General features: G+C 32.6%; 1 protein-coding gene across 4 annotated transcripts in view; it reads left to right on the top strand.

The window, feature by feature from the left end:
• The window catches only part of LOC133658960 (contactin-associated protein-like 5), a 318,220-nt gene that overhangs the window by 282,190 nt on the left and 23,367 nt on the right, over positions 1-12,663 (top strand). For all 4 annotated transcript variants that reach the window (XM_062061522.1, XM_062061521.1, XM_062061524.1 and 1 more), the window contains exon 19: positions 8,532-8,741. In XM_062061522.1, the coding sequence (XP_061917506.1) occupies positions 8,532-8,741 (210 nt within the window). The remainder of the gene's footprint in view (positions 1-8,531; positions 8,742-12,663) is intronic.

Below are 12,663 nucleotides of genomic sequence, written 5' to 3'. Positions count from 1 at the left end.
ACGAAAAACTTACGTTACATTAATGTGACTGCAAACTATCTTTCATGTTTACAAAAAATCATGTTACATTCGTCAAAATGTAAATTTTCTTTCTTGTTTACGAAAAAATTTTTACGTTATATTCGTCAAACTGTCTGTCATGTTTATGACAGACAGGTTACATTCGTATGACACACTGTTTCGAAGACAAACACAGCTCATTAGCATTAAAGCTACACACACATACTCAGACATAGTAGCGTTGACTAAAAGTAAATGTATATTGTACAAGTTCAAGTACAGGTATGGTTTGTATAACTATGAATAAGTCCATTCATTTGAATGGGGAGTTCCGTAAAACTGGAATTTTTAATAAATATTGATACTGGCACAATTGTCCTAGATGATATTAATGGGTTGGTGTTGGAATTTTTGGAATTGTTTGAAAAATGTTGACGTTAGAGATGTCCGATAATGGCTTTTTTGACGATATCCAATATTCCGATGTTGTCCGACCCTTAATTACCGATTCCGATATCAACCAATACCGATATATACAGTCGTGGAATTAACACATTATTATGCCTGATTTTGTTGTGATGCCCCGCTGGATGCATTAAACAATGTAACGAGGTTTTCCAAAATAAATCAACTCGAGTTATGGAAAAAAAAAAGAGCATGAGGAGGTTGAGGTGGGCGGAGTTGAGGTGTGGGGCGGGGGGGAGGGGTAGGCGGTAGCAGGGGGTGTATATTTTAGCGTCCCGGAAGAGTTAGTGCTGCAAGGGATTCTGGGTATTTGTTCTGTTGTGTTTATGTTGTGTTATGGTGCGGATGTTCTCCCGAAATGTGTTTGTCATTATTGTTTGGTGTGGGTTCACAGTGTGGCGCATATTTGTAACAGTGTTAAAGTTGTTTATACGGCTACCCTCAGTGTGAGCTGTATGGCTGTTGACCAAGTATGCCTTGCATTCACTTGTGTGTGTGAAAAGCAGTAGATATTATGTGACTGGGCCGGCACGCAAAGGCAGTGCCTTTAAGGTTTATTGGCGCTCTGTACTTCTCCCTACGTCCTTGTACACAGCGGCGTTTTAAAAAGTCATACATTTTACTTTTTGAAACCGATACCGATAATTTTCAAACCGATACCGATAATTTCCAATATTACATTTTAAAGCATTTATCGGCCGATAATATCGGCAGTCCGATATTATCGGACATCTCTAGTTGATGTATTAACAGTTTTGGAGTTCCTGGAATTTCAGGAAAATCGAGAATTTTGTCCCAGCTTAGAGGAATGTTTTGAAAGTGAAATGGTCAAAAGCGGTTGAAAAATATGGACTGCGAAAACTTTCCAGGAAGAGGTGAAAATAGGGCTTTGGAAAACTGTGAATCCCTGGGTCAGGGTGAGTGGAGTGTGTGGATGGTGGAGCGGGTTGAATCGGGTGAGAAATGTGGGAGTTGTGCATGTTGGAAAATTGTCCCTTTCATTTTCAATGGGCAAAATGTTCTGGAAAACCGGGAATTCTGGGTAATCTGGGATATTTTTATCTCTTCTTTTTTTGTGGTACTCACGATTCCTGGACGAGTCCAACGTTTTGATTCTTGAACGCTTCCAATCGGATGCCTTTTGCAGCGGAATAATACTAAATAAATTATGCTTGGCCATTCACACAATGATCATGACTTTTTGCCATTCAAACAATGGTCATTAGTTTTGGCCATTCACACAATGATCCTGAGTTATGTCCATTCTCACAATGATCCTGAGTTTTGTCCATTCTCACAATGATCCTGAGTTTTGGCCATTCACACAATGATCCTGAGTTTTGTTCATTCACACAATTATCATGAGTTTTGGCCATTCACACAATGATCATGAGTTTTGGCCATTCACACAATGATCATGAGTTTTGTCCATTCTCACAATGATCATGAGTTTTGTCCATTCTCATAATGATCATGAGTTTTGTCCATTCACACAATGACCGTGAGTTTTGGCCATTCACACAATGATCATGAGTTTTGGCCATTCACACAATGATCATGAGTTTTGGCCATTCACACAATGATCATGAGTTTTGGCCATTCTCACAATGATCATGAGTGGTGTCCATTCTCACAATGATCATGAGTGGTGTCCATTCTCACAATGATCATGAGTTTTGCCCATTCACCCAATGATCGTGAGTTTTGTTCATTCACACAATTATGAGTTTTGGCCATTCACACAATGATCATGAGTTTTGGCCATTCACACAATGATCATGAGTTTTGGCCATTCTCACAATGATCATGAGTTTTGTCCATTCTCATAATGATCATGAGTTTTGTCCATTCTCATAATGATCATGAGTTTTGTCCATTCACACAATGACCATGTGTTTTGTCCATTCACACAATGACCATGAGTTTTGTCCATTCACACAATGATCATGAGTTTTGTTCATTCACGCAATGATCATGAGTTTTGGTCATTCACACAATTATCATGAGTTTTAGGCCATTCTCACAATGATTATGAGTGTTGTCCATTCTCACAATGATTATGAGTTTTGCCCATTCACCCAATGATCGTGAGTTTTGTTCATTCAGACAATTATGAGTTTTGCCCATTCACACAATGATCATGAGTTTTGGCCATTCACACAATGATCATGAATTTTGTCCATTCTCACAATGATCATGAGTTTTGTCCATTCACACAATGATCATGAGTTTTGTCCATTCACGCAATGATTATGAGTTTTGTCCATTCACACAATGATCATGAGTTTTGGCCATTCACACAATGATCATGAGTTTTGGCCATTCACACAATGATCATGAGTTTTGTCCATTCTCACAATGATCATGAGTTTTGTCCATTCACACAATGATCATGAGTTTTGTCCATTCACGCAATGATTATGAGTTTTGTCCATTCACACAATGATCATGAGTTTTGCCCCACAAGAGCGTGCATGTCATGGTATTACTAGTGTTACTAATCTTCCTAGTACACAAAGTGGTGACAACATTCTTCCTGTGTGGAATTCAAGTCGGGTCACCTTGATGACATTTTTCACGTCATCTTTTTTTGTGTGTGAGGATTAACGGAAGCTTCTTATTTCTCTGCAAGGCTGAGTCCAATCATCTTTTCCTGCAGCGACTACTTTCTCTTCCCTTTCTTCTTTTACGGCCCGGTTTGGCTTCATTTATTTTATCTTCTTTTATCTCGGCCGCCCATTTGCTCGCTAGGTTGGCCTAAACGACTTCCTGTTTCACGCCGCTGGCTTCTGTGGTCGCCACCGACCTGCCAGCACTTTGTTTTCTTCTGGACATCTCAGGAACATCAATACGTCTCTACATCACCTGGTGGCGCTCTATCAAACATCATCGTACTTACCCTCACTGCTGCTATTCCTTCTTCTTTGCTATACCCTTTAACTATCATTTCATATTCTAATAATTATCAATGATCATTTGCTATATAAGGTGCTAATGTTTAGTATATAATGTAATAATCATTTGGTTTTTAATGCACTAATAATATATGAATAATAATTTGGTGTATAACGTAATAATAATTCTGTATTTATGTACTAATAATGTATGAATAATAATTTAATATATAAGGTACTCATATTTATGGCTAATACATTGGTTTATATGGTTCTAATAATTAATTAATAATAACTTAATATATAATGTGCTGACAGGCATTCATTATATAATGTAGTGTAATAATATTTATTAATAATATTTTGGTATATAAGGTACTAAAGTGTGATAATAATAGTCATAATAAGTTGGTATAAAATCTACTAATAATTTATGAATCAACAATTTGGCATATTATGTACTAATAAATAATAATAATCACATACATAAAGTAGTAATCTTTTGTTTAAAAATAATTTGGTATATAATGTAATAATAATTTGGTTTTGTAATGCACTAATAACGTATTCATAATGATTTGGTATGTAATGTAATAATAATTTTGTATTTATGTACTAATAATGTATGAATAATATTTTAATGTATAAGGTACTAATTTTTATAACTAATACATTGGTTTATAAGCTTCTAATAATTAATAATTTAATATATATTTTACTGATAATTTGTTAATAATAATTTATTATCTAATGTAATGTAATAATATTTGTGAATAATATTTTGATATAAAAGGTACTAATAGTGATAATAATAGTCATAATAAATTGGTATAAAGTGTACTAATAATTCATGAATAACAATTTGGCATATAATGTACTAATAATTTATTAACAATAATTAGGTATGTAAAGTAGTATTATTTCGTTTGATAATAGTTTGGAATATAATGTACTAGTGACTTATAATTAATTTAGTATATCATTTACTAATGATGTATTATTAATATGTTGGGATATAATGCACTAATGACTTATTAGTGATAATTACTAATATAAAGTAGTAATATTTTGTTAATAATAGTTTGGTATATAATGTAATCATTTTTTGACAGTATTTTCGGATTTAATATACAAATCAGTTGATCATAATAAATTGGTAGATCATTCTGATTGTGTAATGTACAAAAAATACATTGGTATATACAGTACTGAAATACTGTGATAATAATAATATAATTATTTGGTATATAATGTACTAATATATAAATAATACTTTGATATATATTGTACTATTATGTATGAATACTACATTGATTTAATAAGATACTAATAATTAATTAATAAAAATGTAAGATATGTTTACTAATAATTTGGTAATATTTATTTAGTATACAATGTACTAACAGTTATGAATAACATTGTGGTATATTAAGCACTAATAATGTGATGTTAATAATAATAATAGTAATAATACATTAGTATAAAATGTAATAATGTATGAATAACACTTTGGTATTTTATGTAAGAATAGTATGATAATATATTGGGAAATAATTTACTAATGATTTGATAATGATAAATTGGTATATAATGTACTATTAATACATTAGTATATAAAGTACTAAAATGTTGTGATATAATAATATAGTATTTATGTATATAATGTACTAAGGATTTATTAATAATTATTAACTAATAATAATGTACTAATAATTCATTAATAATACATTAGACACTAAAATGTTATGATAATAATATAATAACACATAGTTTATTATTAGCAATTTGCGATGTAATGTACTAATTATTTATTGTTAATAAATTGGAATGTATCAATATTTTATTGTTGATAATTTAATATATAAAGTTGTCATATTTTGTTAATGAATAATTTGGTGAATATAATATACTAACAATGTGATATTAATAATTGGCATACAAAGGAACTAATTATTTGTTGATAATAATGTGCTATATAATGTGCTAATTTAATAATAATTTGGAGTATAATGTACTACATTTATTATAAATAATCTGGGATATAATGTATGAATAATTTGACAATATTTTGGAATATAATACACTAATAATGGATTCATAATAATTATATAATTAATGTGTTATTAGGAATGTGGTGTATAATGTACTAACAATGTAATATTAATAATTGCTGTATAAAGGAACTAATAATTTGCTGATAATAATGTGCTATAAAATGTACTAATTATTTATTAATAATTTTGGATATAAGGTACTAGAAATATATTCTAAATAATCTGGGATATAATGTATGAATAATTTGACAATGTTTTGGTATATAATACACTAATAATTTGTAAATAATGTACTAATTATTTAATAATAATTTGGAGTATAATGTACTAGACATTTATTATAAATAATCTGGGATATAATGTATGAATAATTTGACAATATTTTGGAATATAATACACTAATAATGGATTCATAATAATTATATAAATAATGTGTTATTAGGAATGTGGTGTATAATGTACTAACAATGTAATATTAATAATTGCTGTATAAAGTAATTAATAATTTGCTGATAATAATGTGCTATAAATATACTAATTATTTATTAATAATTTTGGATATGATTATATATTATTAATAATCTGGGATATAATGTATGAATAATTTGACAATATTTTGGAATATAATACACTAATAATGGATTCATAATAATTATATAAATAATGTGTTATTAGGAATGTGGTGTATAATGTACTAACAATGTAATAATAATTGCTGTATAAAGGAACTAATAATTTGCTGATAATAATGTGCTATAAAATGTACTAATTATTTATTAATAATTTTGGATATGATTATATATTATAAATAATATGGGATATAATGTATGAATAATTTGACAATATTTTGGAATATAATACACTAATAATGGATTCATAATAATTATATAAATAATGTGCTATTAGGAATGTGGTGTATAATGTACTAACAATGTAATAATAATTGCTGTATAAAGGAACTAATAATTTGCTGATAATAATGTGCTATAAAATGTACTAATTATTTATTAATAATTTTGGATATAATGTACTAGAAATATATTCTAAATAATCTGGGATATAATGTATGAATAATTTGACAATGTGCTGGTATATAATACACTAATAATTTGTATATAATGTACTAATTATTTAATAATTATTTGGAGTATAATGTACTAGACATTTATTATAAATAATCTGGGATATAATGTATGAATAATTTGACAATATTTTGGAATATAATACACTAATAATGGATTCATAATAATTATATAAATAATGTGTTATTAGGAATGTGGTGTATAATGTACTAACAATGTAATATTAATAATTGCTGTATAAAGTAATTAATAATTTGCTGATAATAATGTGCTATAAATATACTAATTATTTATTAATAATTTTGGATATGATTATATATTATAATCTGGGATATAATGTATGAATAATTTGACAATATTTTGGAATATAATACACTAATAATGGATTCATAATAATTATATAAATAATGTGTTATTAGGAATGTGGTGTATAATGTACTAACAATGTAATATTAATAATTGCTGTATAAAGGAACTAATAATTTGCTGATAATAATGTGCTATAAAATTTACTAATTATTTGTTAATAATTTTGGATATAAGGTACTAGAAATATATTCTAAATAATCTGGGATATAATGTATGAATAATTTGACAATGTTTTGGTATGTAATACACTAATAATTTGTAAATAATGTACTAATTATTAAATAATAATTTGGAGTATAATGTACTAGACATTTATTATAAATAATCTGGGATATAATGTATGAATAATTTGACAATATTTTGGAACATAATACACTAATAATGGATTCATAATAATTATATAAATAATGTGTTTTTAGGAATGTGGTGTATAATGTACTAACAATGTAATATTAATAATTGTTGTATAAAGTAACTAATAATTTGCTGATAATGTGCTATAAATATACTAATTATTTATTAATAATTTTGGATATGATTATATATTATAATCTGGGATATAATGTATGAATAATTTGACAATATTTTGGAATATAATACACTAATAATGGATTCATAATAATTATGTAAATAATGTGTTATTAGGAATGTGGTGTATAATGTACTAACAATGTAATATTAATAATTGCTGTATAAAGGAACTAATAATTTGCTGATAATAATGTGCTATAAAATGTACTAATTTATTAATAATTTTGGATATGATTATATATTATAAATAATCTGGGATATAATGTATGAATAATTTGACAATATTTTGGTATATGATACACTAATAATTGGTATATAATGTATACATAGTGTATTATTAATAATGTATTAATAATTCATAAATAGTGTATTATTAATAATGTATTAATAATTCATCCTTAATTTATAAATTGACAAAAAAGTGAAGTCATAAATGAAAAAAGTCGCCTCCTGCAGAACGACAAGTCAAAGATCATCTATCTATGTAACGGAAGTGGTCGCCAAAGATCCTTTATATACATGACTGATGTTTTTAAAAAGCTAGTGCACACAACTACTCAAAGATCATCTAATACATGACAGAGGAGCTCTCTGCTGTGGTCAAAGATCCTCCTGGTGCAGTTTTTGAGGAGGTATTGACGTGGACTAGAGTGGTGCTGCTGGTTAAAGATGTGCATGTAAAGATCCGTGCAGTGGACAAGTTGGAACTGGATGTCTTGTTGTTGGGGGAAATCTGCAAGCGGTGCAAGAATTAATCCCGCGGGGGACGTTAGTGGACATCCTGCACGGACACACGCCTTTTATTGGAGACCGCCTCTTCAACACGCGATAAAGCATCTTCTCGGACAAACGTCTCGGTCCGCCGAGCCTGGAGAGCAAACATGGCGTCCGTGCGGATGACGTCTAAATGAAGCAGGTATGAATCACGCAGGACTTCACGACAGCTGCTCGATTCTCATTTGCCGCGGCTGTCATGTCGGCTAAACCGATAGTTTAGAGACAGCTGGAAGGGGCGTGTCCTAACGTGATCGATCCAACATGGAGCACTGAAGATCAAGTGGACACCAGAAATGGACAAAAATGTTAGTGATTTTTTTAAATGTTATGTTCTGAAGCAGTCTGGCTTTGTGTTGCAGAAGTCTCAGTGTCCTTCGACAAGGAGTCCTCGCTGACCTACACGCTTCAGGAGCCCTTCTCCGTCATGCTGAACAAGAGCTTGCGGGCGGACAGCAGCCGCGCCCGCGAGGACGTCTCCTTCAGCTTCATCACCTCACGCTGTCCCGCCATGCTGCTGTCCGTCAGCACACTCAGCCGCCAGTACGTCGCCGTCATCCTCGCCAGGAACGGTGCGTAAACGCCTCCGCCCACCCAGGTGCCATGTGACTGCTTCACCCTTGCTACTTTGCAATAAACTTAACATGCTAGCTAGAGAGACAAAAACATAACAAGCTAGCTAGATAGACGAACACATAACATGCTAGCTAGGTAGATAAAAACAACATGCTAGCTCGATAGACAAAAACATTAACATGCTAGCTAGATAGACGAAAACATAACCTGCTAGCTAGGTACACAAAAACATAACATGCTAGCTACAGAGACGAAAACATAACATGCTAGCTGGGTAAATAAAAATGTTGCATGCTAGCTCGATAGACAAAAAAATAACATGCTAACTGGGTAAATAAAAACATAACATGCTAGCTCGATAAAAAAAAACATAACATGCTAGCTAGATAGATAGACAAACACATAACATGCTAGCTAGGTAGATAAAAACATTAACATGCTAGCTAGATACACGAAAACATAACCTGCTAGCTAGGTACACAATAACATAACATGCTAGCTAGGTACACAAAAACATAACATGCTAGCTACAGAGACGAAAACATAACATGCTAGCTGGGTAAATAAAAATTTTGCATGCTAGCTCGATAGACAAAAAAATAACATGCTAGCTGGGTAAATAAAAACATAACATGCTAGCTCGATAAAAAAAAACATAACATGCTAGCTAGATAGATAGACAAACACATAACATGCTAGCTAGGTAGATAAAAACATTAACATGCTAGCTAGATACACGAAAACATAACCTGCTAGCTAGGTACACAATAACATAACATGCTAGCTAGGTACACAAAAACATAACATGCTAGCTAGAGAGACGAAAACATAACATGCTAACTGGGTAAATAAAAATTTTGCATGCTAGCTAGATATGCGAAAACGCAACATGCTAGCTGGGTAGATTAAAAACATAGCATGCTAGCAAGGTAGAGGAAAACATAACATGCTAGCTTGGTAGATAAAAACATAGCATGCTAGCTCGATAGACGAAAAAATGACATGCTAGCTGGGTAAATAAAAACATAACAAGCTAGCTCGATAAATAAAAACATAACATGTTAGCTAGATAGACGAACACATAACATGCTAGCTAAGTAGATAAAAACATTAACATGCTAGCTAGGTAGACGAAAACATAACCTGCTAGCTAGGTACACAAAAACATAACATGCTAGCTAGAGAGACGAAAACATAACATGCTAGCTGGGTAAATAAAAATGTTGCAAGCTAGCTCGATAGACGAAAAAATAACATGCTAGCTGGGTAGATAAAAACTTAACGTGCTAGCTGGATAGACGAAAACATATGCTAGCTAGGTAGACGAAAACATAACATGCTAGCTCGATAAATAAAAACATAACAAGCTAGCTAGATAGACGAACACATAACATGCTAGCTAGGTATATAAAAACATAACATACTAGCTCGATAGACAAAAACAATAACATGCTAGCTAGATAGACGAAAACATAACCTGCTAGCTAGGTACACAAAAACCTAACATGCTAGCTAGAGAGACGAAAACATAACATACTAGCTACAGAGACGAAAACATAACATGTTAGATGGGTAAATAAAAATGTTGCATGCTAGCTAGATATGCGAAAACACAACATGCTAGCTGGGTAGTTAAAAAACATAACATGCTAGCCCGATAGACGAAAAAATAACATGCCAGCTGGGTAAATAAAAACATAACATGCTAGCTCGATAAATAAAAACATAACAAGCTAGCTAGATAGACAAACACATAACACACTAGCTAGGTAGATAAAAACATTAACATGCTAGCTACAGAGACGAAAACATAACATGTTAGCTGGGTAAATAAAAATGTTGCATGCTAGCTAGGTTTGCGAAAACACAACATGCTTGCTGGGTAGATAAAAACATAGCGTGCTAGCTCGATAGACGAAAAAATAGCATGCTAGCTGGGTAGATAAAACCTTAACGTGCTAGCTGGATAGATGAAAACACAACATGCTAGCTAGGTAGACAAAATAATCAACATACTAGCTCGAAAGACAAACACATAACATGCTAGCTTGGTAGATAAAAACAATAACATGCTCGCCAGATAGACGAAAACATAACATGCTAGCTAGGTAGACGAAAACACCTCCTGGTACCCTAGCACCTCCAAAACCCTCATATCTAGACTCCAAACATCCCAGAGCAAGCTAGTCAGGTTACTTCTAGACCTCCACCCCAGATCACACCTCACTCCTACCCACATCTCCAAAAGTATTACTTTGAATCACTTTTTGGCAAACAAGAATACATTGATTGAATGAACTTTATTGATATTTATTATGTGCATGAACAAAGAACAGTTAATATTGTATGTAGCTTTTTAAAAAAAAAAAGATTTTAGCACATCAACAACAGTCCTTAACCATCTCATTAATACCTTTAGAAATGGACAACTCTTTCATTTTTGGACACAATAAAGGCTTAAAGGGAAACTTCGGTTTTTTTCAACCTGGGCCCTGTTTTCATAATTTTTTCTGTATATGTGAGTGCTGGATAAAACATTTTTTGAGGTCGCGCCAGTATTGAGCAGGGCAGGCAGCCTCCAGCCCAGCTAACGCTCGTACACAGGGCAACTGGCTCTCGTCAAAATTCGGCCTATAAACATGCATTTTTTTCACACTGACAGGCTCAGATAGTTACAATGAGTGTCCGACAACATACTAGAAAGGAGAAATTAACGTATGTCTCTACCTTTAGCTGGAGATCGCTGTTTGTTGTGAGCTGTGTCCAAATCTCACCACGCTACAAATCTCGTTCCGAAATCTCGCGATAACTCGCGACAAATCAAATCGTCCACATCAGGCAAAAATTCAGCCATGACAGACAAACAAACAAACTTTTCTATAAAACTAAAATAACAGTCTTCGGTAATCCAACAGAAAATCACTTCAGTCATCTCTCTTCACCTCAGTCAGGTAACTGTTTTTCCACCGGTGTTTTGTCGCGAGTTATCGCGAGATTTCGGAACGAGATTTGTAGCGTGGTGAGATTTGGACACAGCTCACAACAAACAGCGATCTCCAGCTAAAGGTAGAGACATACGTTAATTTCTCCTTTCTAGTATGTTGTCGGACACTCATTGTAACTATCTGAGCCTGTCAGTGTGAAAAAAATGCATGTTTATAGGCCGAATTTTGACGAGAGCCAGTTGCCCTGTGTACGAGCGTTAGCTGGGCTGGAGGCTGCCTGCCCTGCTCAATACTGGCGCGACCTCAAAAAATGTTTTATCCAGCACTCACATATACAGAAAAAATTATGAAAACAGGGCCCAGGTTGAAAAAAACCGAAGTTTCCCTTTAAATCATCCCTAACACATATTGTTACAATAGCCACAAATATAAGTGTAATCAGTTGTGGACAGAGAAGCCCCAACAGTGCAGATTTAACAAGTGTGCACGCTCCCGCAGAGGCAATCAATTTCCGACAGGGGCCCCCCCCTGAGAAATTGTGATGACCCAAACTTCTCATTCGTTTGTGCTACTTTTGTAAACATTTTCATTGGTGCCCTTACAGTTTTTATTGTAAAATAACTTCTCTGACTGGTGACGTCATCCAGCCCCCCCCACCTGGTCAACATCTCCCCAAACCTGTCTCCTTTGTTTGTGCTGCGGACTTTGTTGTCCACTACTATACTTTTTGTTTTTAACGTGTTATAATTCATAACTACCCACCTTTAAAGCGTTGAAAGTTTATAACACTTTTTTCAGCATGTCTGATTTTAAAATAAGTAGACTCAAGGGTTAAATAATTATGTTATAAATAAGACAATTTTCTCATTTATTGAGAAAGGAAGGGGCAATGCAGTGTTTCCCACACGTTCATTTATTTGTGGCGGGCCGCCACGAAAGAATTACGTCCGCCACAAATAAATAAATAAAAATA

The sequence above is a fragment of the Entelurus aequoreus genome, linkage group LG10 (genome assembly GCF_033978785.1).
Source record: "Entelurus aequoreus isolate RoL-2023_Sb linkage group LG10, RoL_Eaeq_v1.1, whole genome shotgun sequence".
Classification (NCBI taxonomy): Eukaryota; Metazoa; Chordata; class Actinopteri; order Syngnathiformes; family Syngnathidae; genus Entelurus; species Entelurus aequoreus.
Note: the sequence above shows the minus strand (reverse complement) of the source record. Positions and strands in the feature narration are given on the sequence as shown.